Source organism: Cololabis saira, chromosome 21, assembly GCF_033807715.1.
Source record: "Cololabis saira isolate AMF1-May2022 chromosome 21, fColSai1.1, whole genome shotgun sequence".
Lineage (NCBI taxonomy): Eukaryota > Metazoa > Chordata > Actinopteri > Beloniformes > Belonidae > Cololabis > Cololabis saira.
In genome coordinates this window covers 12,035,941-12,062,909 of record NC_084607.1, presented here as the reverse complement: position 1 = coordinate 12,062,909, position 26,969 = coordinate 12,035,941, and the positions used below count along the sequence as shown (strand labels likewise).

General features: G+C 40.9%; 3 protein-coding genes across 4 annotated transcripts in view; 1 reads left to right on the top strand and 2 right to left on the bottom strand.

Moving 5' to 3' along the window:
• Nucleotides 1–2,629: 2,629 nt before the first annotated feature.
• On the bottom strand, nt 2,630–8,788 carry dnajb1a (DnaJ heat shock protein family (Hsp40) member B1a). Its single transcript, XM_061712341.1, has 3 exons — nt 8,492–8,788; nt 4,741–5,321; nt 2,630–4,661 (listed from the first exon to the last, which is right to left on the bottom strand). The coding sequence occupies exons 1-3, from the start codon at nt 8,700–8,702 to the stop codon at nt 4,431–4,433; spliced, it is 1,023 nt and encodes a 340-aa protein (XP_061568325.1). The 5' UTR covers nt 8,703–8,788; the 3' UTR covers nt 2,630–4,430.
• A 3,313-nt stretch (nt 8,789–12,101) lies between these two features.
• Nucleotides 12,102–19,060, top strand: tecra (trans-2,3-enoyl-CoA reductase a). The gene is made up of 11 exons (XM_061712340.1): nt 12,102–12,761; nt 13,343–13,394; nt 13,498–13,542; nt 13,645–13,748; nt 15,666–15,781; nt 15,984–16,089; nt 16,232–16,304; nt 16,389–16,432; nt 16,534–16,591; nt 16,687–16,775; nt 17,087–19,060. The coding sequence occupies exons 1-11, from the start codon at nt 12,594–12,596 to the stop codon at nt 17,258–17,260; spliced, it is 1,029 nt and encodes a 342-aa protein (XP_061568324.1). The 5' UTR covers nt 12,102–12,593; the 3' UTR covers nt 17,261–19,060.
• samd1a (sterile alpha motif domain containing 1a) overlaps nt 17,850–26,969 on the bottom strand; it is a 10,998-nt gene continuing 1,878 nt past the window's right edge. The window contains exons 2-7 of one of the 2 annotated variants that reach the window (XM_061712339.1): nt 23,794–24,202; nt 23,206–23,342; nt 23,025–23,085; nt 21,034–21,106; nt 20,470–20,584; nt 17,850–18,917 (exon numbers count right to left, since the gene is read on the bottom strand). In XM_061712339.1, coding sequence (XP_061568323.1) covers nt 18,771–18,917; nt 20,470–20,584; nt 21,034–21,106; nt 23,025–23,085; nt 23,206–23,342; nt 23,794–24,202 — 942 coding nt within the window. In that variant the 3' untranslated portion in view covers nt 17,850–18,770. Of the gene's footprint in view, nt 18,918–20,469; nt 20,585–21,033; nt 21,107–23,024; nt 23,086–23,205; nt 23,346–23,793; nt 24,203–26,969 lie in introns of both variants that reach the window. The other variant, XM_061712338.1, reaches the window with a different exon arrangement.

Here is a 26,969-nt window from a genome sequence, read left to right as displayed (position 1 = left end):
ATTAAACCACATTAAATCAGCCCATATATATGATTTTTAAATCAGCCCATAGATGACCATGAACACATCACAAGTGATTTGACCAAAATCAGTGGTATGTATCACAAGTTTTATGGGTGTTGAATTCATAATATCCAATATCCAATATCAAACCAATTCAACCGCGGTTAACTTTTCTTCTTCGAAGACAGGTAAATCGCGGATATAATATTGTTTACCATGCAGCGTCTGGTAATTTATGTTAATAAAATAACTTGTATATACATTTTTTTGAAAAGCTTGTCTCCATGCCGATGATTATATTCATCCCCATCCCTTACAAGGACGTCGTTATTGGTTTTACACTAAACTGATGTGGACACAACATAACAAGTAATTGAATTGGATTGAAATAAACAACTTGCTTTCAGTAGTATGGCGAAAATAATAATAATCGCCAAGTTTCATTGCTTGATGGACAAACAGCCTGACGCATTTCTCTCACATGAATGGGGGTTTTTTTTTTCTTCTTCTTTATTAAACACAATAAAACAACATAGAACAGTAATTAAACATCTTCTCGTAAGGATGATAGTAGGGCTGGGCAATATATCGAATATACTCGATGTATCGCGGCTTCTACTCTGTGCGATGTACAAAATTACTATATCGTGAATATTCGAGTATACATTGTCATGCATTTGCTTTTAGGGCATTAAATTGCAGGCTTTTCTCACTCTTTCTCGTCTCGTCTCTCCTTCTCAGAGAGATAAAACAAGCGCACCCAGTTACATACGTCAGTCACATGCGTTTGACTAAGTTGTGATTTCCCCCTTTTTGCATGAAAGTTTAAAATTAGCATATATTAATGCAGTATGAACAAGAATGTTTTAATGTAGACATATAGAATCATCATACTGGTGTGATTGTAGGCATCAAAGTGTTAATTCAAGGCTAAGGCAAAATATCAAGATATATATCGTGTATCGTTACTGACATGGCCTAAAAATATCGAGATATTAATAAAAGGCCATATCGCCCAGCCCTAGATGATAGTATATTTAGTAGACATAATATGAGATGCTGTCAAATATAGAGCTATATAGAAAAAAACAATTAACTATATATTGAAATAAAAGACAAACTGGGTTTTTTATAAAGTTCAGACTATAAAAGTATCCCAGTATTTAAAATCAGGCAAACAAAAGTGCCAAAAAGAGGAGCAAGGACTGAGGCATGCATCAAAAAAGCAGAAAACAAGATATATCGTCACAAATCTTTTTAGCCAATAATTTAAAATAATTTAAAAACCAATCAAAGGAAGGTTTGCTATTCCTCCACTTACTACAATGAATATTATATTTACCCATGAGAATAACTATATTTATTATGTCAGATACATTCGACTTCAAGTTATCTATATAGAAGAAAAATATGAGAGATATCAAAGACTGGTATGTCCTCTATTCTAAGTAGTTAACCAGTTTCTTAATTCTAACCAGACGTTTTTGGACACAGGTAAAACATATGCTCTAAAGTTTCATCTGCTACATTCCAGAAAGCACGTTGATCAACTTCGAACTTGAATCTTTTTTTAAGGAATTCTGCAACCGGGTACACTTTATACAATATTTTAAAGTGAGTTTCCTTAATCTTTGGGGAACTTAGCCATCTAATATATTTAGAATGAGCTTTTATCAACATAGACACAGTTATTTTCTCATTCTCTTGAGGTTTAAATCCTCGGTTATTATCATAAAATACTATTGATTTCCAGGCAGCATTAATCACTTTGTTATTACACTTATTATCATTCAAGTTAACTCACATGAATGTATGTGCAATGTATCATCCAATTGCACTGCCTCTGGCGGTCACTACTGGTAACTGCAATGTACAAGTAGACAAAATAAAATACCATTGCTTCCGGTTAAAACCTACAACCCATGTCTAGGTGTATTTAATCACAATCAAGCTCCCAGTGAGGGCCGGTGATAATGGATTGAGTTTTCTAACTGGAATCCAACATATATGAAAGCCTTTTATAAAAATGAAAATGCTCCTGTACATTCAGGGATATAGTGTCTTTGCTTCTGTGTGAGCGCTTTGTTAAACCCCGATATGGATTTTTTTTTTTTATTATCAAAAACATTGCATAAGTATAGATCATACAGTCTACCATCTGTAGGCCGTAGGGCAGGTGTGACTGCCGCCTAGTGGCCGTTACTAGTAACTACAGCAGCTAACATCACTTACAATAATCTCCAACACAAATCTTTATAAAAACTGAGGTTAAACAAATGCCAATCTTCCAAAAATACTTAAAATGATGAATGTTCCTGGTTTGCAGAACCTTTAACCCCTTTCAATTTTTCACTTTTATCCAAAATGTCATGTTTTATGCATCTTGGTGTAATTTCAACAAAATTAAAGATAAAACCAAGTATATTGGGCGTATTTCAAGTGATACCTTGCGCGTTTAAATTAATCACATGATCCAAACCCTGAATTGTTTCACATTTCAACCTAAAAAGACTACATTTTTTAGAATGTGTGGATTCTTGTAAAACTAAAAAAAAACGCAAGTAAATGTGAAAAAACAATTATTTTATTTTTAATAAGTTCAATGTTTCTATAAAGACGTTGGGGTATTTGTTGATCTCATGATAAAAATGTATTACATGTGCCCCATTATGGGAAGAAGCTTCATCTGAGAGGGAATTGGATTCAGCTGTAACATATTTGATCATTTATAGAAAAATTTGGACTTTTTTGACTTGAAAAACATTGAACCTTTTTAAAGAGCCCCATACCATGCAGTGCATTGAGATTACTTTTACTGTGAATGTGATATAATAACATATTTTGAAATGAATTAGTTAATGTTTTCCCCTTAACAAATTAAACAGGTTGCGACCTAAGCCGATTTTGTGGATGTTTGTTAGCCAGTTTCTTTAATAATTGAAAGTGCAGATTATCACAGCATAGGAAAGGACATTTTAAAAAAATCCACCCTGTAAATCAATCCACAAACACATTTTTGTTTAAAATCAAAGCATTTTAAATCTCAACTAGAGATTTTAAAACATAATCTTGAATTAAAATCAATATTCTTTCATTTTCCTTGAAAAAGAAATACATTTTACAAACAGTAAAATTACAGAGATTGCACATCTCTACATCCATGTTAAACAACATCTTCGTATTAGAAACTCGACACTCCAGCAGGAGCAGGATGAAGCAGCAAGTGGAGCCTGTCAAGATATCTGGCAGTGACATTGTTTCTTCTTCATAACTTCTATCATTAGCAAAACTAAATATAGAACCAAGTCCTAAAGTTCGTCAGGATGCCCGCTAGAATGTGTAAACAGTCATTACCAGAATGTCCATCCTGGTGTGAATGCTTTCAGACGTCATGATACAACACAGAATAATTAAATAAGGGATTTTAATAAGGGGGGGTGCTTACACATTGTACTGTCTGTAATATACCACCTGACGCACCAGACTTATACTGTTTTGTTTAAAAACTTAACAAAGGTATTTCATTGCGGATAAGCAGGAACTCAGGTATCAAATACATATGATATTTATATAAAAGATCATACGTACTTTATACATTTTAACAAGGTACAAATTAAGCAGCTGCAGTTACAAATCCGACATGACAGAATATACAATGACACTTTTAAAACCACACATATTTTAATTACAGGGGGAGAGCTTTTGGCACACATTTGTCTTCCAACAAATATTTTACATAGAGATTTTGTGTACAAAGTAAACATTTTATCGCGTGCCATCTTTTACGTCTTGCAGTCAGACTTCTGTCAGTACTTAAACAGATCTGCCAGAAGTCCTTTCACTTTCTTAAATATTATCTGTACAAACTGTCGATTGATAGATTGGTCACGTGTCCAGGGAGGACTCTGTCCTGGTCCTGCATCCAGCACTGCCCCCTAGAGGCCTGGATGTGAACTGCTGCACCAGAATGTGTAACTCAGTCATATGTAACGTCATCATATCTTAATAGTAAATGAAAAATCTATTTAAAGTTTATACTTTTAATATGGTTAGTGTTGGTATTCTCCATTATCTTTACTCAAGAACACTTAAATGTGCACTTGACGTCTTGGTAAGTAGCTTGCGTGTTATATTAAAGCACTCCCAAAAATGTTTGCTTTGAAAGCAAGTTCTCAGTTGAAATCAATCAAGTATTGTGATTTAATGACCTTTTAGAAACATTTTATTGGGGAAAAAAAACCCCACCGTGAATGTGTTTTTTCCTTTCTCACCCGAAACAGAGTTGGTGTTCAGACAGTTCATTTAAACACAGCTTGAAGAAAAAAAAATAAAATAAAAAATCTACCCTGAGCCGGTCATTTAGGCCAAAATGTGACGCAGTTCAGCAGAGTTTCTAGAAATGCTAACCCGTCATTTTTTTAAGGGAGTCACACGGGAAGAATCTTCTCCAGTGCATCGCGTGTGCTTTGGCCCAGTTTTTCTGGAAATTTAATACTGAAGTCCAAGATCATGTCACCTCTCTTCTCAGGATATTTGGACAGAGGAAGTCCTTCTCCGGAGATTCGCTTCTTCGTCCCAGGTTTGACGACGTCTCTGGAGGTCAAAGTGATGGTCCGGCCATCCAAAGTTGGAGCGTTGATTGTGCATCCACATAACGCCTGGAGAAAGACAAAGAGGAGAGAAAACTTAGACAGTTTGCCATTTTGCCCCTCAAGGAACAAATGTCAGAATACTCACCTCTCGAAGAGAAATTTTTGTAGGATAAATTATATCAGAGCCCTCTCTTCTGAACACAGCATGAGGTTTGTCCTTGACCACAAACACCACATCTGCAGGAATGTTGGAAGGCGTTTCATCGCCCTCCTTGGGAAATGTGATTTTTGTGCCCTCCTTCCAGCCACGTTTGATGTCCACTGTTAAAATCTTGTCTTCGTTACGCATGGTGGAGCCGTCTTGACTCAATCTCTTGCGAGAAATCCTCATCTTTTTTGTGCAGCCTGAGAAAACCTCTTCAAGGCTCACTTTGAGCTCGTGCACCACCGGCGGGTCTTTCTTTTTCGCACGTGCTCCGTGAAAGCCTCCTGGATGGGATTTGAAGGATCTGTGAAACCCGCCCATTCCTGACATGCCTCCCATGCCTAATGTGCCGAAGGGATCGTTGATATTGATGTCATCCTCTCCATTCTGTGAGAAGAAGTGATCAAACTGGCCACGGCCTCCGAAGAACTCTGCGAAAATGGCATGAGGATCTACATTGAAGGTGTAGCTGTAACTGGGACCACTGTGCCCTCCACCTTGATCAGCTGATCCCTTCAATCCTGTTCAAGAAATAGAAACAAGAGAAAACATCAAAGATCGGTAAGGAAACCTCTGCAGAAATAGGAATTTGACACTGCTGTTAACAGTTGAAGCTTGGATGCTCCTTTATAAGTCATTTCTCAATAAGAAATAAAAAAGATATAAAAATATTGCTCTTTTATTCAGACCAGCTCTATACCCTCGGCAGGGTTCTCGACTCGAGGGCTCATGAGAATTTGTCCAACCAGTCCACATGTGCTTTGTGGATCTGGAGAAGCATTCGGCCGTGTCCCTCGTGGCTCTGCGGGAGACTTATTCCCAGTGCATGTTAGACTCCGGCAGGGCTGCCCTTTGTCACCGGTTCTGTTCATAATTTTTATGGACAGGATTTCTAGGTGCAGCCAGGAGCCCGGAGGGGATCCGGTTTGGGAACCACAGGATTTCATCTCTGCTTTTTGCGGATGATTTTGTCCTGTTGGCTTCATCGAACCGGGACCTTCGGCATGTGCTGGGGCGGTTTGAGGCCGAGTGCGAAGCGGCAGGGATGAGAATGAGCACCTCCCAATCTGAGACCATGGTTCTTGGCTGGAAAAGGGAGGCGTGCCTTCTCCAGGTGGGTGGAGAAGTCCTGGCTCAAGTGGAGGAGTTCAAGTATCTCGGGGTCTTGGTCACGAGTGACGGGAAGATGGAGTGTGAGATTGACAGACAGATCGGTGCAGGGTCCGCAGTTATGCAGTCGATGTACCGGACCGTCGTGGTGAAGAAGGAGCTGAGTCGAAAGGCGAAGCTCTCTATTTACCGGTCAATCTACGCACCTACCCTCACCTATGTTCATAAACTTTGGGTAGTGAACGAAAGGACGAAATCGCGGATACAAGCGGCCGAGATGAGTTTCCTCCGCAGGGTGGCTGGACGCTCCCTTAGAGATAGGGTGAGGAGTTCGGTCACCCGGGAGGAGCTCGGAGTCGAGCCGCTGCTCCTTCACATTGAGAGGAGTCAGCTGAGGTGGCTTGTGCATCTGTATCGGATCCTCCTGGACGCCTCCCTAGGGAGGTGTTCCAGGCATGTCCCACCGGGAGGAGCCCCCGGGGAAGACCCAGGACACGCTGGAGAGACTATGGCGCTGTCCCAATACACCCACTACCCCTACCCCTACATTTTGCGCGTTCCCTTGAGGGTAGTGGTGTCCCAATTCCTCTTTTCACGTAGTTGTAGTGGGGAAAACAAGTGTAGTGGCTATGAATCTGGCCCTACGGAGCGAGGGTTTTCAGATGCACCCTAGTTGATCTAGGGCCAGAAAAATTTCCCAGATTTGCTTTTCGTCGTCATTTGCGGACTGAATCAAAAAAAAAAAAAACATGGCGGACATTTCTTATTTTTTAAGAAATGGCGCTCCGAGCCGGCGGCTCTTCTCCGAAAACATCGGATCAAATTTCTTAACAGGCGTTATTTGGATAAACTGAGCCCAGGTTGGGTATCTTAACGGTTACTTTTACGCCTGAAAAAATATTAAAACTTAATAAAGTGACATATTAACAGCGCTACAGCGGAAATTAAAACAGCTTCTAGCTCTCGGCTTCCTGATATGGTGTGACGTATGTGCAAACGTAACTACGCAGTCGCTTACGTACCCGAACGTAAACCACGCAGTGACGTAGCACGCAAAATTTAGGGGTGGTGCTGAAAAGTAGGGGTAGTGGGTGTATTGGGACAGGGCCCTTGGAAGATTTCAAGTGCCCTAAAATCTGTGGCTTCTTTTTTAGGGGTAGTGGTAGAAAGTAGGGGGTGTATTGGGATTGGCCCTATGTATCTCGGCTGGCCTGGGAACCTCTCGGAGGAGCTGGAGGAAGTGTCTGGGGTGAAGGAAGTCTGAGCATCTCCGCTCAGACTGCTGCCCCTGCGACCCGGTAACAGATAAGCGGTAGAAGATGGATGGATGAATGAATGGATGGATGGATGGATGGATGGATGGATGGATGGATCGATGCTCTTTTATTATTATAACCCAGCCTGATTTTTTTTTAAAGTCCCTTATTCTCGAGACTAATCATCAACACAGCTGCTAACATCAAAGTTCATCAGTACTCGAATTGAGGGGGGATGAGGGGGGATGGCATCCCTCCTGAAATAAAAACGGTCAAAATCATTCCCCCTTTAAAACTGCCATCCCCCCTTTCCATCCCTTATGTCATTTCATCAATGAATGTGGTTTTACTGCTATTTCAACATTTAGAGTCATCACCAGAAAAATAAAACCAGAAAAATAACTTATTTGACAATTTTTACCTTTTTCAAGTAAATTTTCACTTGAAATAAGTAGACAAATCTGCCAGTGGGACAAGATTTATCTTCTCATTACAAGCAAAGAAATCTTTTCTACTTATTTTAAGCGAAAATCTACTTGAAACAGGTGAAAATTGTTATTTCCAGTGATGAGTCTTGTTTTAAGTGTAATGAGATTTTTTTTTTACTAAAATGACACAATTTAACTAGAAATAAGACAAATATTCTTGTTAAGATTTTGAGTTTTTGCAGTGATCCATTTTACTTATCCTGTGAAGGACAGAGGCATATAAGTTCAGAAAACTGTTTTTTATTGTTGTGTTTTGATGTATTTGATGTAAGTCCAGTGGATATTTAAAGCTTACAGAAGGCTGCATTTAACTGCTGCTATGTCATTCTTGCAGTATTTCTGCAGATGTTTTGGTCAGTGCTATTATTTGTAATATATTATATTTGTATTCAGCACAAGATTTTTTTTACAACTCGAGTACTGAAGTTCATGTTTAAAAAATAAGCACCTTAACAGCCTTTTCCTAGATAAATATAACATCCATCTGTCTGCCCAAACCCATACAAGTGTGGACAGTAGCATGCAAGTATAAAAGTACAAATCTGTGTATTTTGGAGCTCGTAAAGCGGGTCATCAGCTGAAACAGAGGGAGAGACCAGAGCTGGACGCTTCCAGCAGCTTCTGCAGCCGCAGCTGTTGAACACGCGCTTTCATTGTACGTCAACTGTTGCAGAAAGATGCATAAAAAACCCAAAGACAGGTTGCAAACATGCATGTCTGTACTGATTAGACCTAATAAAATAAAATAAATGAAATGATGCACATGTACCGGCTCGCTGAAGGTCAGGCAAAGTAAGAGCCAGAGCTGCATGTAAGCTGGATGATGCGTTCACGTACCTTCTTCTCCGTAGCGGTCGTAAATGTCCTTTTTCTTGGAATCACCCAGGACATCGTAAGCTTCAGCGATCTCCTTAAATTTGTCTTCAGCGCCGGTTGACTTGTTCTTGTCGGGGTGAAAGCGAAGAGCTTGTTTTCTGTACGCCTTTTTTATCTCGTCGTCGGACGCACCTTTGCTTATTCCGAGCACATTATAGTAATCTTTACCCATTACAGAGGCCGATCAGCTGCTGCTCTTCATATAAACATCCTCAACACATGCAGTCGCTCGTGTGTATGGGTAAAATAATAAAAATAAAATAATAATAAAATTAAATTAAATAAAATAAGATAAAAAAAATAAAATAAAATACGATAAAATAAAAGATAAAAATAAAATAATAATAATAAAAGTTACTCCACCGCTGCTGCAGCTGCTTTCACTTCTGTGGACAATAATAGCTGCCAAAATAGTCAAGACAGCCCCGTAGACAACTTTCTGCTGTAAACGGAAGCGAAAATAAAAATTTAATTTGAACGTAAACACAACAATATTCAAGTATTTGCTCGCTACGATCTGCGCGACAGTTGCCGGCGCGCCGCAGAAAAAACGCTGCGAGGAAACTTCTGGAAAAGCCGTGCGGCTACGTGAATGTCACATTAGTGCTGCGGCGAGAGGAGGAACTCCCCACCACTTCCGGTTTCGCTTGGAATCGTTGTAAACACCCGGAAGTGTATGTACTTTGCTCAGAATTGAAAATCGTGTTTACTGTCTATGAATTAAACACATTAAACAAGCGTATTCCTCTGAATTAAACTAGTGTTATTTCTATTTCTGATTGCATTTGTTTATGAAGTATTATATATTAAATATTTACTTTAAACTGATAATGTATACGAAGCTTTCCCGTAAGGGGAGGAACTCATCTTGAACAAATAAGGTTGAATTAGTTATACAGTACTTACTAGACTGGTACTGAAGCATATTTCAATTCAATTCAATTCAATTTAATTTATATAGCGTCTATTACAACAGAAGTTGTCTCTAGGTGCTTTCCAGAGACACAGAACATGACCCCGAGCAATTATTACATAAACATAAACATGAACATGAACACCATGTCTACCTCATACTGCTGCACCTTTCACTTAAAAAAAAAAACCTGTATATATGTTAATAAGAGCTGTCATTTGTCTATTTACTGTAGAGTGAGCGAAAATAACATCAAATTCGTCAAACTCCCTGTCTTGTTTGACTTGACTTGGCCAAATAAACATGATTCGGATTCTGATGAACAATGGCAGGTAAAAACTCCCCTATTGGGAGAAAAACCTTAAGCCAAACAGTGGCAAGGAAAAACTCCCCTTTAGGAGGGAAGAAACCTTGTACTCGTTACAGTGTTTGAATTGTATTATATATATATATATATATATATATTTGTGTGTCATCTGCATAGTTATACTGCAATATAACACATTTTGTTCTTTTTCATCATTTGAGCAGATGGGAGCATATATATGTTAAACATCAGTGGCCCCAGAGCTGAACAATGAGGAACTCCATTTGTAATTGTTTTTGTTAGCTCCGATTTCAGCCCAGCAAGCTTTGGATTGACATAAACATAACATAAACAGTGGCAGGTAAAAAACTCCCCTAGTGAGAGAAAAACCTTAAGCCAAACAGTGGCAAGGAAAAACTTCCCACAAAGCATACAATATTAATGCATATTACTTTAGCTGTTTACTCCTGTTATCCTATTTTTATTTGTTATATTGTGACAGAGAAAAATATGAGAAAATACTTCGTACAAATTAATAAAATTAAAGTAGCTGTGTAAGTTTAGCTTGCATAAAAGTAAGTCAGTCAAGTACAAAAAGTTGTATCAGTCTCTCTAGATATTTGATCTTTAAACATTTGGCTGCTGTATTTATGGGACATACAAAGTTTCCAGTGGGTTATACAGTGACGGTCAATCTTTAAGGAAGAAAGAAATATGATTATGAAACAATTTTTTTAAAAAGCACACAAACTATGCCCAGGCTTGATGATATAATCATTAATATAGGATTTTATACAGTGAAAGAAGACTAAACTTCTACAAGTTGAACAACTTAACTGGAAATATGTTGGAATTAATATATGAGATGTAGGATAATAAATTCTGTATTTTGGGGTAATTTATAATATTTAGGTTATGGCTGTATACTGCTGGTAGCCTTCACTATAAATGTGACGAGCCAAATTATAGCTTTCAGGTTAACATCATTTGTAAGTGCTTTAGCTGTTTCATGGTTATTGGCCCGGGGCTCTGCTGATGTAGCTGAAGTGGCTGTTTGATGGTGCATATCCAGAGTTTTGCTTTACACCAGATTGTCAAGTACTTTTACAGATTAGTGCTCATTCATGTCTACCAGAGGGGGCTAGTTTGACATTGTTTCAAACAGATCTGGAGGGGTCCAGAATAATTTCCTTGCTTTGTGCCTGACTCTGGAGGTGTAGGGGCTCAGTCTGCACCAGCAGTGACTTCTGCCTTTGTCAGCACCACACTCACCAGAACAGAGTAAGATTGTAATTGCAACAAATAATGTCTGGAAAATGAATTAGGTGGTCAGCAAAAATTAGTTCATACAAAATAATTGTACTTAATTATTTTGTCACTCATCAAAACACAGCGATGATCATGCGGCAACAGAATTAAAACACAAACTATTCTTAATGATGTGAAGAATAAAAAAGAAAATGTGCTTTGGCCTTTGAAAATAAACTCATGTTTTTAAGACAGTTCAAGTGAATAAATAACTACAGATTCAAATAAAATGTTTTTTTGTATTTCTTGATTTCTTTTTTATATGTATTATTGTTTTTTTAATAGCATTACATCAAAATTACTTGCATTAAAAAAAATAAAATTAGACTTTCTCCATGCTGGATTCCACATCCATTAAGATCAAATATCAGAGTTGGTGATGTTGTTAATGATGTTAATGATGTTACTTTGAAATCTTAGGATTCTTAAGAATATTGATATGTTATATATCATTTATGAGCATCAGGAGGTTTTTTTTTTTACATTTCACAAAAAAGTGAACTTCTCCGTGAAAAACAAAAAAAACATCTCCATGTCAGCACATATTTGAGGTTATATTTCCTGATTCACATTTCTCTTTGATATAATGAGTAAGAATGTTTGATATGGGGATGTTTGCAATCCAAGACTCAAACATGATCTTGGCATGCATGCCCCTACTTTTTACTGCCTGCTTGTGCTGCTTCCTACATTTTATAAATAGACCATAGTATATAGAGACGCACTTGGCTATGTGCAGTGAGCTGACCCGATGCGATGAAAGGCGTCTCTGATCTTTCCCCAATCAGCGTGTTGTTCTCACTCCTCCCGCCACAACAACCCTGTCAAGTCTTTTATAAACACAAACTTTGAGCAATGCAAGAAATGATGCCGGAAATAAACACGTTTGCCTTTGCTCCTGAGTTTATGCGAAAGAAAAGCGTACCAGCCTCACAGGTGGTCTGGATCATGGGGGGTCTTGCTGGAATGTGAAGGTTTTCACCTGACAGACCAGGATTTCAGTTGGGGCCGGTTACTGTGCAGGCAAAGTGGGGGACAAAGCAGACGGGACATCTGTCTTACAAGCCTAATAAGAGCATATTGGCATCTGTCGGTGTTAAAGCTACATGCAGCTTTCCCAAGGTTACCAAGCCGGTGCAGAGCAAATCAGGCGACTTATATTTAGCCTTCCAAATGGCGCACTATGGATTATGCCTTGGGGCTCTCCAGTTTCGTCTTCAGTGCGTTTTGTTGCACGTAGGGGGGTGGTGGATCTCCACGAGGCTGCTTTTCAGGTGAGCAGCAGGTGTAATCAGTGATCTCAGACCGACTCCTCCCTCGAGCTCCTGTCTCTCTCTTTGTCCGGGGAAGGTCGATGGTCACTATTCTTCTCTCACCGGAGGGAGATCAAGCAGGGACAAAAAGATACCACACAAGACACCCGAGCTGGACGGACGGTGCTCTGGATAAGAGCTGGGAGCTGCGACACATACCAGCCAAAGACAACCAATAGATTATTTCATCAGGGCTGCAGAGTTTGGGAATCACACAGGGTCATGGATTTACTTGCCTTAGAGGCGAAGAACGCAAATGTGGCAGAAGCGGAGAAGAAGCCCACGTCGAGGCCAAAACCAAAACAACTCAAAAAGCCTAAAAGGATTGTTTACTTCGAAGTGGAGATTGTGGACTTGAAGACGAGAGAGAAACTCTTGCTGCTGGACAAGGTAGGTGTCAGGGTGATGGAGCGGCTTTTCTCACACTTGCCTTTTACTTACTGAGTATAATAATCAAGAAGACTGATAATATGATTCTGATTCAAAATACAATCAGTCTGCAAAGCTAAAACTTTCATGGATTAAACTTATCCCTGCAGTAAAAGTAGTCGGTCAAAGTAATCCGTTTGAGCATAAAAGTAATTCTAAAGGCAATCATCTGGTCCAACGCAGTCATCAGTTATGTGTCTGTCGAGAGAAGGTTGCATTTAGGAGGTGAGAATTCCCGTTTCATCTGCAAGGAATGTTTTGTTGCAACTACAACACATGCCTGTGCAACGTTTATCCATCACCGAGATATAAATGATTAGCAGCTTATATAAATGTGTAAAGTTGTGCTCACAACAGGAAAGATCAGGTTGCGGTTAAAAATGGATACATTTGAATCAAATTAAAGAAAAGGAAACTGCAAAAGAAAGGAAAATAATCAACACTGTAATTGTATTTTTAGTGCTTGGTGTAATTTCCACTGGGTTGGCGTTTAAACAAAAGCTAAGGACAATAATATTCTTATTTTTACAATGTGGTTGTAGGTGGAGCCAACTGCCACTGTTTTGGATATTAAAGCTTTGTTTCACAAATCATGTAAGTTAATTAAACAATCATTCACTGTGATGAATGACTGAAACAAAAAAAGGGAAAAAGAGTGAAGTTCAACAGCTTTTTTGTTTGTTTTTTTATTTGACAGATCCAAAGTGGTATCAAGCCAGACAGTCTCTGCGTTTGGATCCAAGTAAATTTGCCGGCACATTTGACTTTTCAACTCATTTATTCAGCCCACATGGCCGCTTGCTGTTGAGATGAAGTCTGATGGTTGTAATGTCATGTTTCTCAGAGGGTAAGAGCCTCAAGGATGAAGAAATTCTCCAAACACTTCCAGTGGGAACCACAGCCAGCTTTTACTTCAGTGACCTCGGAGCACAGCTCACGTGGGGGACAGTGAGTCGACAGCAGACACCCACACACAGCTTTTATGACCACACAGTGGTCGGCCCACTGCATGTTTTAGGCAGCTCACATCAAGTCGTAAACACTTTACATTACCACTCCAATTTCATTTTGCATACTTTAATGAAAAATTATATCATTTCCCATCTGGGATTTATTTAACTGAAACCTATTATGATGCTGAAGTCGTTCATTGTAGCTCAAAGATCCTTCGGCGTGACCTTTTAGACAGAAAAATGAGTATCACAATTAGGGGTGGGCAAAAATATCGATATGGCAATATATCGCGATACTTTTCCAGCTGATTCAATATCGATATTCAAAATTTGAATATCGATTTTTTAAAAAAAAAATTTTTTTTTTTTTTTAAATATTTTTTATGCCCAATTTTTTTCCCATTATATCACCCAGTGCTCCTGGGAGGGCCCTGCACTGAGCTCAGGTTTTATTTCACGTTTTATTTCATTTTATAATTTATTTTTTATATAACACAATTGCCTGTCCTTAAAAAATGAAAAATAATGGACAGAGGTTTATTTATTTATGGATTTATATCTATACTGACTGATCACTGTGCCTGTCCTTGGTTTTAGTACCCATCTATCTTGTGTTTATTATCATTTGCCACATAATTAAAGCAACCTCATACTAAATTTAATGTTAATTTCATATGATGTAAATAATATGAAAAACATGTACAAATATGTTGTAACTTTAGCTTGTATAGTTATAATAAAACATTCTTTTGACTCAGTTTGTCCCATGAATTGTCACTATAATCTGATGAACGTGCAACTCGGATTTTAAGATCCATCACCATCATCTGATGTACATATATACAACTTGAATTTTAAGATGTGTAATGCATTTTTACATTTTTTAGTGAACTATGTAGAATATAATAATCGGGATATCGCATAATCGGGATATCGCAATGTGTATCGTATCGTGGCTCAAGTATCGTGATGCGTATCGTATCGTGAGGTCCTTCCCAATACCCACCCCTAATCACAATGTAATTTGTGGTCTTTTTCAAGCCTGAGTGTGCAAGCTTTGCTTGTGAACGTGATCCAACCACAACTGTCTCATCAACTGAATAGCTGTTTGCATCATAGCACCGTTTGCACCGAATTTTCAAAAACGTGCAAAGCCATTTGCACGATTCTCTAATGGCCTTTTACCTTAAACATAAACACACCCAGTTTCTGGCACCGAATAACTGGTGAATATAAATATCAGGCCTCATTGACAGAGAGGTGATTTGCTGTGGTTCACGTTTCCCCAGCTCCTGCCCTGTCTGTCCTCTGTCCCAGGACACATAATCTCATGGCCCCATTTCTCCCAAAGGTGTTTATCCCCGTGTCCTGTCACTCGCTTTTTACTATGCCTCTTTATTCACCCTGACACACCCCCCCACCCCTGATCCCAGCACCCTCCTGGCGTCGAGACTAATGGTGAAGAAGTGTGGCATAGTCCAGCAGGGATCAGGGCAGCTACTGCCCGGCCACCCTGAGCCAAAGCTCTGCCCGAGGTGCTGATTCAGGAATCAGTTTCACTGTCAGCCGAGCCGCTCCGGTTCATTGCGTCGTTGGCCTCGCAGGTTTTTCTGGTTGGCTTTGTGCGGCACGTCGGAGCAGTATTGCTGTCACGACTCCTCAGTAGTAGAGCAACTGTTTTTGATTAAAGGTTGATCGGCAACGTGAGCCGGCGGAGAAGCCACTTCACTCTGGTGTCAGCTTTCAGTAGTCAAAGTGGGCCAGGGCCATTCTGGTGCTGCCTGTAACATCTTCTTCAACTGCACATGTTCCATTCAAACAGTGGTCTTACTGTAAAATACAAACTGCATCCTTGCTCATTTGTATCTTATCTAATAGGTTGTTTTTTTGGGGTCTCTTTCTTTCACTTCAGGTGTTCCTGGCAGAGTGTGCCGGCCCATTGATCCTATACTTAATGTTCTACTTCCGTCTTCCCTTCATATACTCTCCAAAGTATGATTTCACCAGCAGCAAGCAGTGGGTTGTGCAGTGAGTACCAGCTCGCTGTTGATTTCTTGGACCTGTTCCAAAGTTGGTGCCATTTATAACACAATCCCAGTCTTTATGAAGCCCCCTAAACATAAAAAAGCAGTTGCTTCACACATTGCTGTGTTGACCTTGATTCAGAGCTAAATTCGATGATGCTTTAAACACAACTAAACACTCAAGTCTTGTCTTTTGTGTGTTGCAGCTTGGCCTGCATGTGTCACTCCTTCCACTACATCAAAAGAATCCTGGAGACACTCTTTGTCCATCGTATATCCCACGGGACAATGCCTCTCAGAAATATATTTAAGGTGATTGTGCTTCATATTCAGAGGTTTTATCCTGTTAATTATTCCGTTGTTTGCCATGGACCCGTTAGAACTGAGCCCACAGCTCTGTGTGTCATCCTCACCAGGACAGTTTGACTTATTATAGTCCCACTTTCTATTCCAGAACTGTGGCTATTACTGGTGCTCTGCAGCTTGGATGGCATATTACATCAACCATCCTCTCTACACCCCACCCAGTAAGTGCCGACCACTGCAATACTCGCTTTAGCTCATCACTCAAAATTGATATCTTGAGTCACTCCTCTTTGACACGTCAACAGTTTACGGGCAGCAGCAGGTGAATGCAGGTCTTTATATTTTCTTGGTAAGTTGGAGCTTTCGTGGAAGTGACCTTTCAGTTGTTGAAACCAGCACCCTCTTGTGTTATTTATTGATGCTCATTCTTTGGAATCTCTTCATCCCTAGTTCTGTCAAATAGGGAATTTTTCCATCCATGTTGCTCTGCGTAACCTCAAACAGCCCGGTGAGCGTTCAAGGCCAATGCATGTGATTATAATTGGCATTTTTACAGCTGTATGGGGCGAGCGGTGTGTGATCTGAATTTACTCTTGATTTCAGGTTTAAAATTCAAGAAGATTCCCTATCCAACGAAAAATCCCTTCACGTGGATTTTTTGGCTGGTTTCTTGCCCAAACTACACATATGAAGTAAGCAATTTTGCAAACCCATCATTATTTACATATTTTTTTAATTATTAAAATGGGGTGGGGGGTTCTCTAACAGCTACATTTTTGACATTAACTCTCTATGATTTCTTGTTTTTTCAATCTTACGTCATGAAATTGCTGCGCAACTTGTTTTAACCTTGTTCGCTGTGATTGATGGTTCACATTCTTGTTCGAAGGTCTCCAGAGTTTGTCATCAAACAGATGAGCTGTTGTCGCCATCTAATGGCTATAAGTAGTTCATGTTTCATCAGTCTCATGGAGCTGTGTGTGTTTGAACCTCTTGCTGTCAGGTGGGCTCCTGGATCGGCTTCACATTGATGACCCAGTGTGTGCCTGTGGCTTTCTTCACCATTGTGGCCTTCATCCAGATGACTGTGTGGGCGAAAGGCAAGCATCGCAGCTACCTAAAGGAATTCAGAGATTATCCCACACTCCGCTCCTCCATACTGCCCTTTGTCCTGTAAAGCCCGGAGAGAACAATCTGCATCCAGTCCCTTACCAACTCCATCCGTTTGGGCGTCAGGAAGTATGTGCCAGAGTTAACAGGATATATATGCATTTTAGTCATATTTAATGCATGTATTACTTCCATCCACGACAAGGAGTAACAGACTGTCACACATGAGGACGTGAAATGCAACAAAGTCTTACTTTAGTCTTGTATATTATCGGAAGAAGAAAGAATATGAAACATGCCTTTATTTTACTACTTCAAGGTGTAGGATTTTCAGTCAAGAATGATTTCAAGTTTGTATAAAAAAAAAACATGATTTTCAGAGCTTTTGGCAGCTTTATCTGTAAAATGTCCAACAAAGCTGTTAAACCAATAGGCTAATCTGCACTGTCAATGTGGTATGCAGCCTGGAGCTGACGACGCTGCAGTTACACAACTCATACATTAATATAATACTCTCATCCTGAAGTGACCTTTTCGCTGTGGCAGTGCTGTAAGTGAATGTAGTTGTCACACAATGCAACATTGGAACTTCAATATTCCTGAAAATATATTAGCTCAAATGTTTGTGAAGAAAACTTTCGTACATAACAGGAATCTTTTTCTTGTTTGCTCAACAGTTAATTAAAACTTAATAAATGATCACAAAATAACTGAACAGACATGAATTTATTTGCAAGTCTGGAAGAGGTTTGTGATACAGATAAAAAGATGACAAACACTGAAGATGCAAACTACTTGCTGTGGAATGTAACAATTCAAGTGGCTGGCATAGATCAGAACACTTAGCGAGATCAGGCCAATTGTAAACGGATGCCCAGATAAAATATTGCCTTTTATAAAGATATCTGCTCCATAAACAGATGCCGAGAAGCTATACTGAATGTACAACAATATGCTCAGTAGAACATTTCTTGCAAGTTTATTACTTTAATTTGCATATGTATAAAAACAGATGTTAAGGGGCTGCATATTTTCTGTTTACATCTATCTGGAATTGAGCCCCCAAAATGAAATGTGATTGTTGGACCACAGTCATTTTATTAAGACAGCACGATAAAAATAAAAAAAAACAAGACAAAACAAAAAAAGAATGTACTGCTTTATCACAGGGGTCGTATCTCAGCGTCGCCAAGACGCTGAAAACAGTCCAAAGCAGCAGGTACTGATGGAATGATTGCTCGGCCCTCTTCGCTGCCTGCATGACCCGGCGCTTTACTGTCGCAGGAAGTCGCCGCCTCTCCACTTAAACTCATACTTTGCCTGCAGCAGCCTGTTCTGTCCAACAATAGGGCCACAGGAACAAAATAAAACCAACTGAAAACTCAAGACCACGATGAGAGGTAGGATGACTGTCTTTCAGCTTCTGGTCATTCTCACAGTGAAGGTGAAATCCACCGCAGCCCCTCCCCCTCCACACACCCTCCACATATAATGCACATGAAGGTGGGTGGGAGGATCCAGATGGGAGAAGAACTGCATGAAAGTTTGAGTTGACAGAGTACCATCTGCCATCTCGGTCAGACGTCTTCATATTCCAGGAAATGGGTCCTCTGCAGCACTTTTACATGACGCTCATAAATTTTGAGGGCAGGACCGAGTCGGATAGACAATCCAGTCAGCACATCGCTGCGCTGCATTAGCAGAAGGGACTTCCCATCAATTTCCTGTTGAGAAGAGATGGTCATTTACCTCATCACTAATACTTCCCAACAGGAAACACTGTTCAGACCAGAGGAAACAATTCACAACACCATGTACACCTTTTTTCATTCTGAGGCTTTACCTCGTGGGACATAATAAATATAATCTGGCCTTTGATATGTGTTCAAATTAGGAAAAAAAGACACCATCGGAACAACAACAAAACATATTACACTAAACTAAGCCAAATGCATAGTCAATGTGTGAAAGCTGAGTACTCCCCATGATGCAGCTTAAAAATAAATAAATAAATCACCATCAAAAGCGTGACTTAGAAGTAATCATTTTCTTTATGATATTATTTGTGTCTCATATCAGTTTGGAGGAATTTTAGTCCACTATTCTTTACCAACATTGTGACAGCTCATCGAGGTTTGGATGCATTTGTTTATGCACGCTTCCTTTAAAATCCTTCCACAGCATTTCAATCAGAACCGAGTTTTCACCTTTACCGGGAAATTGCAACACCTTGAGTCTTTTCATCTATCCTGTTACAGATTCACTTTGGATCTTTGTCCTGTTTGGATAAATGGCTGCATATCCGACTCTAGAATACTTTGATATACAAAAAAGGAGTTCACGGTAGATTCATTAACGGCAAGGTGTGCAGGTCTCGTCTCTCCAACCAAGCTCCTGACTGAGCCGGACGTCTGCGCTGATCTGCCGTGCTGCGTTTTCACAGGCACAAACATGACCAAGCATCTCCACTCTGCTCTCGTCTGTCTAAAGGAGGTTCTTCCAGAAGTCTTGTCATTGGTTTGCATGTAACTTTGCAAACCAAAGCTGTGGTATTCTTTTTAGAAAGATGAACATGTCATGAGTTTTGTCATTTCACACACAGACCGAGACATGTCTTATCAAGTCTTATCAACCAACACCCGGCTGCTCCTCCCCCTATTAATTCCAGTGGAAGGATGTAACGGGGTCGTTTTTATAAATACAGGACTGTCTCAGAAAATTAGAATATTGTGATAAAGTCCTTTATTTTCTGTAATGCAAAAATGTCATACATTCTGGATTCATTACAAATCAACTGAAATATTGCAAGCCTTTTATTATTTTAATATTGCTGATCATGGCTTACAGCTTAAGAAAACTAAAATATCCTATCTCAAAAAATTTGAATATTCTGGGAATCGTAATCTTATGCAATATTTCAGTTGATTTGTAATGAATCCAGAATGTATGACATCTTTGTTTTTTTAATTGCATTACAGAAAATAAAGAACTTTATCACAATATTCTAATTTTCTGAGACGGTCCTGTACACAAGGTTTTTTTGCATTTTGGCTGAATAAATAATGACAGAATGTAATATATCATCTACTTCGTTAACAGGAACCGGGTGTTTTTTTTATCATGTCCTAAAATGTAACACTTCAGAATTGGGAGGATGTACTTTATCTATTTGTTTTTAAACTTTAAACTGGCTTAAAACAACACCAGGGGAAAGATGAGAACGTTGTTAGGCTGGATGTATTTTCGTCTCTGGCTGCTTGGTGAAGGTGTACTAACCTGTGTTCGAAACGCCACGGCCTGCTCTGGGAATCCTGCAGCTGCGAAGTAACTGGCCACATCTGCCACAGACCACAGCAACAAGTTCTGACTCACCGTCTCCTTCTTCAGTGAGCTGGAGGAAGATCGGACAGATGGAGTCAGACCCCACAGTCCCAAACTGACTTTTCTTCAGCAGATAATATGTCATACGGTTGTATTTTCAAAGCTAATCATGAGTGGCTGTCCAGGTGAGGCTGTTGTAATTTGGATGCGGTGTCTCTGCACAAAGGTGAAGCGATAATCTGGACGACCTGCCAAAGCTCGGAGCAGTTCGTGGGCCAAGGACAAGGACTATTGAGGAAGATTAGTTGGCTGATGCTCAAGTTAATTACGTTTAAAGGCTCAGGACTTGCCAATCATTAGATCTGATGTTCCTTATCTTTAAATGATACTGCACTTGAAATGTTAATTGTAAAACCATCCAACATGTTATTTAACTCATATTTTAGTGCATATAATAAAGAAGATGAGAAAGGGTGAAAGTTGAACACAGGTGTTGCAGACTAGTACCGAGATACTCACACTTCAGCTTTACCACCGTTTAGAAGACCGTCTTCAGCTGCTTTGAAAGATGTGTCTAGCTTCTCAAATGTACCTGTGGACAAAAGGAAGCAGCATTAGTATAATTAAAGCTGCAAGCAGTGATGAACGGGCCCTCGCACCTTGTGCACGTTCAGGCGTGCTGCAGTGGAAGCGCTTGTATGACTTGCATGTAGATTCTTCAGGCCTGGACATTTAGCGGATGACACCAGCCACGACTCTCTATGTCAAACCATTCAAAAGCTATGGTAGAAAGTAGGAACTATCAGATATCGACCAATCAGAAGAAGGGGCGGGGCTAATTTGCACCAATTATGTTCAAGGACTCAAAACCGAGTCACATGACACCACCCACGAGTATTTATGTCAAACCATTCAAAGGTTATGGCAGAAAGTAGGAACTATCAAATATGGACAAATCAGATGAAGGGGGGGCACGCTTTTTGGCGTCTATCGTCGCCACGGTAACGGTTTTGACTGAGAAAAGTAATGCGCATGTTGGTTGCAGGATGGAGACGCACATTTTGATGTATAACACACCTGGGTGCACGTTACGGTTCGGGCAAAGAAATGGCATAAATTGCACCAAAATTAGACGATTAATTCAAAATTCCTGTTCGGTTTCGGCCATGGCGCCAAGAGACTTTTCTTTAAGTTGCAACATGATACAGGTGTGTACCGACTTTCGTGCATGTACGTCAAACCGTATTGTGGGGCTTGAAGTTTTCTAGGGGGCGCTGTTGAGCCATTAGGCCACGCACATTAATGCAAACCATGAAATATCAAATTTTTCGCCAGGCCTGGCTTGCGTGCAAAATTTGGTGACTTTTGGGGCACGATTAGGGGGGCAAAAAGACCCTCATTTTGTTGGAAGAAAAACGAGAAAAAAAGATACAATAGGGCCTTCCACTGTAAGTGCTCGGGCCCTAATTAAGTGTGGACTGGTTTCCATGTAAGCCTGTTTGTGTGTGCACTCTGTTGGACTCAAATGTGCTTCACTGACGTTTAGTTGTGTGACGATGAACCAACATCAGCATAGACGCAATTAAATGTTAAATGTTTTTTCAACTTTACTTGTGGTCGTAGTATTAAGCCTGTTGAGGAGCCTGTTGTCATGGTACCATATTTATTTATTCATTTATTTATTTGCTCATTGATTTGGTTCATTTGGTCCAGTATATTGAGAAGTCAGAGTGAAGGAGCTGATGTGGCTCATTAGAATCCCTGCCTGCTCTCAAAGGATGCTAGCAGGACTGTTAGCATGCACGGGACACACGGCGGGATTGCAGTCCTAATTATCAGCATACTGCTCCTGCTTGGCAAATTATATCTGCAGCCAGTCAGTACCGTATACGGCGGCTTGGAGCCAGCACTGGCAAAAGATACATTTAAAAAGAAAGAGCTGTTTATTTCTTACTTATGTCTTGTCAGTCGTTTACTTGGATGTTGCACAAATTTTGCATTGAGATCTACCATGTCAGATTTCAGCTTTAGAACAGTTTTTCTTTAGTTTTAGGTATGCACAAAAGACAAACGTCAAGCCAGAACTGAAGCCTGGGTGCATGCAGGAGAAGAGGACGCATACGTGAAAAACATTTCATGAAAAACATCCCAACACTGTTAGGTCTCCATCTCTAAAAGCAAAGAGTGAGTGCCATCAGGAGTGCAGAAGCGCACGAGCACAGAACCAAACAATGAGTTAGCAGTCAAAACAGGCACTGCCTGGATGGATGGCAGTCGGAAAAGCCCGTGAAGCATTCAAAAAAATCATTTACAGGCCTCAAGGCAAGCTATGGAGGAAATGGACAAAAAAAGCGACCGCCAAGAACATTTTAACGTAACCCTTCATTTGTTGATTTTATTAGAAACTACTTTTCAAATGAGAGAAAAGCCCAGTGATCAACCTTTTCTTAGTGAAACATATTTCTGGTTCCATTACCACTACAAAAGTTAAAAACAGAAACTTTACTCACAGTTGTCAGGTGGCAAAGACAGTGTTTGTAATCTTCCATCCAAGACATTCCTCGCCTCATCCTGTTCAGGCAAAAAGGAACAGGAGATTCAACGTGAAAATTCCAGGTAGGAAGTACAAAAATGACAGAAGCAAGAACCTGCAGATTCTGTTTGTCCCAGAAGGGATTACAGGCCAATTACCAGTCTTGCTGCAGAGTCTGGTACCAGCTGGTCAGATGAGAGGCTGCTGTCTTCTGCCTTGCCTCCATCTTCTTTCTTGACGTTGTTTAAAGTGCAGGGGCTGCTCGTTCCAGAGTGGACTCTTGGCTTCATTTCTTCTGCTAACAGAGTTGCACCAAATACAGACCAATTACACACTGATATCATCAACACTGCCCATACCAGGGTCCCATTTCACCCTTACATGGACAAAGTGTTTCCAAAATGATTTGTTTAATAAACCGAAGCTAATGCGGCTGCAAGAGCACTGTTCATTAAACCTAAATACCTGGAACAAACAGGCCAGTGAATGAGACCACTTGAAAAGCAGGAAGTTATCACTAAACCATGAAAATACATCATTTTGTCATGCGGCTCTATATCTAGCCGATGTAGCTGCAATTCTATTGATAAGTCAATAGCCAACTTTTAATCATCTAGCCGATTCAAATCTCCTACCCTTAGTTCACAGCCACTGCAAATCTAAGCATAAGCTTACTCGTAAAACAATATTAGAGTGCGCCATAATGCCAGGTGCCCACATAATCCGATGTCTAGCAGTGTGAATACCTTTGTCTCTCTGCATTCCTGGGTGCTGGTGCTCCACTGGGCAGACGGCAGAATCATAAGCCCAGTCATTGTGTGCGAGGGCCCTGGGGCTGGAGGGGGGCAAGGAGCTAGGCCTCTCACCGGCCTTCTGGGAAGAGGCAGAGTCCAGACCAGAGCCAGAGCCGGAGCCGGAGCCGGAGCCGGAGCCGGAGCCGGAGCCGGAGCCAGAGCCAGAGCCACAAGCAGGGCTGGGGCCGAGCTGAGCACCAGCAGGGGAGCAGGGGGCAGACACAGCTTGCACGGGGGCACAGTTCACTGTGGCATCTTCATGCCTGTGGTCGGGAGATTGTCTCTCTTGTCCATCCCGACTCTCCTCAGCCCCCTCCTCATCCGGGTTGCTGTCTGTGTCCATAGCCACAGAGGTGTCAGCCTGCAACACAGATGTGTATCAGTTTCATATCAGATGGATGCATCACCCAGGGGCGTCAATTGGGTATGGCAAGGTCTGGCAGTCGCCACACCTCGGCTTCAAGGGAAAAACTTAAATGTTTGTTTTTTAAATACATTTATGGAATTACTCTGTGTCTATTTGTATTGATTATTCTATTAATACATATAGAATAACTACAAATGCAAATAAGAACAACATGATCGATTTCAATAGTTATTATACACTGCAAAAACTCAAAATCTTAACAAGAATATTTGTCTTATTTCTAGTTAAAATGTCTAATTTTTAGTCAAAAAAATCTCATTACATTTTCAAAAACAACCATTTTCTCCTGTTTCAAGTAGATTTTCACTTAAAATAAGTGGAAAAATCTGCCAGTGGAACAAGATTTTTTTGCTTGTAATGAGAAGATAAATCTTGTCCCACTGGCAGATTTTTCTACTTATTTCAAGTGAAAACTTACTTGAAACAGGTGAAAATGTTAAGTTATTTTTCCGGTGATGACTTGTTTTAAGTGTAATGAGATTTTTTGACTAAAAATGAGACATTTTAACTAGAAATAAGACAAATATAGCTGGTAAGATTTTGAGTTTTTGCAGTGAGCGAGACTGCATTTGAAAAAGTTCCAATTTTCTTGACCACACAGATAAGCTACATAAACTTCTGTGATGAGTATTTGCTGGACGTGTTGATTGATACTCTAGTTAAGTTCTGTGACTCGTTAACCTTGCCATACCTTAGCTTTGACTGAATTGACGCCACTGGCATCACCTTAAGTTAAATAAAAAAGGACAACAATCAACATGTAAGCCACATTTTTGAAAAACACCCCCGAGGAAAAAAAAAAACTAGTAAACCCTGCAAGGTTATGATGAGATAATAGTGTCACAGTGAATGAATGGGGCTAATTGCAGGGCTGAAGATGTCACAGGAATGCACGCACAGACAGATGTCGCAGTTTGACCGCTGTGGTGGTAAGTTGCTGCCCGCGGTGCGGCGATCGCTCCGCAGACAGATCACATGTGAAGGCTGATTTGTGGTTCCGCGTTATACCTACGCAGCGACGCGCACCGTACGGCGCGCGTCGCCGCGTAACCTACGCCGTAGGCTCTGCGTCGATTTAACTCGGAACCATAATTCAGGCTTGAGTCTGTGCGTTTACAGCGAGCACGCTGTTGTCGGGTTGAACAGAACTAGTTTTGCCTTATGCACTCGTTTTCTTCCAGCAGGGCGGGGGTTGGGGGGGGGGGGGGGGGGGTTGTCGGCGGCGCCCTGGGTGAAAAATTACCTTGTGTGCGACTGCGTGTCCAAGACCCAGCAGTCGAGCACAAGAGCGCACTAGAGCCCGCCCCGCTCCTGAGAAACACAGAGGGAGAAAAAAAAAGAGAGAAAAGAAACGCCGCTTGTGTTGAAATCACCCACTGGACCGCATTTCGCACAACTTTCATCGAGACACAGTCACAAAGACAACAAACCCCGCGGGATCTAACCCCAAATCCTTTTATTTCCGACTCCCATAGAATAAATGTGCCGATATGCGGGTTGCGCCCCCGTCTTCGGGGGCCTTGTTGATCGGTAATTTTAACAACACAAAAGAAAAAGGGGGAATGGAGCCGATAGGAGGCGTGTTTTTGTTTTTTTTTCCTCCCCCTTTCTTTTTTTGTTTTGCTCAAATTTTCCCCAAAAGTGCGCATAGAGAGTTGTGAGTCGCGGCAAAGAGCTCGCCATTGTGTCTGTGGTTGATCCGAGCGCGTCCAGGGCCGAGCCGCTCTGCCGGGAGCAGGAGAGGGGTGGGGGGTGAAAAACGTGCTTTAATGCCGCGTTCCATTTGTCCTCGGAAGTGGGGATTTCCCAGTTCCCAGTCGGAATTTTCAACTGGAACGCCCCTCGAAGTGGGATTTCCCACTGGGAAAGTGGGAGAGTCTTCACCACCCCCGAGTTCACATTCCAAGATGGCTGCCCCGGTTGTAAACAGTAGAAGAGAGCTCTGTAAAAATTCGTAGCACTTTATTCTAGTTTTGGTCACACTAAATCAGTCGTACACAAGTATTGTTCGGCATATATATGCTGCTATAGTGTAATTTACATTTTTCATGTGGTATATGCGAACTACAAACTTGTTTTCCTACTTTGTAACTGGAACGCTGATAACTCGGCTGTGACGTCATAACCAGTTCCGAGTTCCGACTTCCGAGGTAAATGGAACGCAGCATAACTGAACCAGCACATCCACGCAGTATCCCCACCAGTCAGCACGCCTCACTTTGACTTTGGATCGGGTCAACGACTTGCAGTAAAAGCGAGTCGGCGTGCGGACGGAGTAAAAGCACAGGAGCCCGTTATCGGACGCGACAGTCTCCACATTTTTGCGCCGTGAATTAATAATCAGGTTATTTCAGAAGGATGTTTCTGTTCTACGATCAGGCGCGGTGGTTTTTGTTTTGCGGGGAAATAATGCACACGTCTTGCAGGGAGCAAAGTCAGTTTGATCTCAGCTTAACCCAAATCGGACAGGCGCATCCGCCATCCAGCGTCAGCGCGGACAGTTTGCGACGCTTTTCGCGTTAGTTCGCCGGGTTCTGCGTGTTTCGATGCTTTAGTGGCGTGTTTTTTTGCTTTTTTGGTTTAGAAATGCCCCTGTTTAATAGTTGTAACGCACTGATGAGGGATGCATCTGCTGCACGGGACAAAAACGGCCACAACGTCAGGCAACAGCGACCGTTGGACGTGACCGGGTTTGGCACCG

Excerpts from the sequence above, each read along its gene's own strand:
- dnajb1a (XM_061712341.1), bottom strand. The coding sequence starts at position 8,702 with ATGGGTAAAGATTACTATAATGTGCTCGGAATAAGCAAAGGTGCGTCC. Across the intron at positions 5,322-8,491 it reads CGACCGCTACGGAGAAGAAG|GATTGAAGGGATCAGCTGAT; the intron begins GTACGTGAACGC and ends TTTCTTGAACAG. Across the intron at positions 4,662-4,740 it reads CAAAAATTTCTCTTCGAGAG|GCGTTATGTGGATGCACAAT; the intron begins GTGAGTATTCTG and ends GTCTTTCTCCAG.
- tecra (XM_061712340.1), top strand. The coding sequence starts at position 12,594 with ATGGATTTACTTGCCTTAGAGGCGAAGAACGCAAATGTGGCAGAAGCG. Across the intron at positions 13,543-13,644 it reads GTCTCTGCGTTTGGATCCAA|AGGGTAAGAGCCTCAAGGAT; the intron begins GTAAATTTGCCG and ends CATGTTTCTCAG. Across the intron at positions 16,433-16,533 it reads CAGGTCTTTATATTTTCTTG|TTCTGTCAAATAGGGAATTT; the intron begins GTAAGTTGGAGC and ends CTTCATCCCTAG.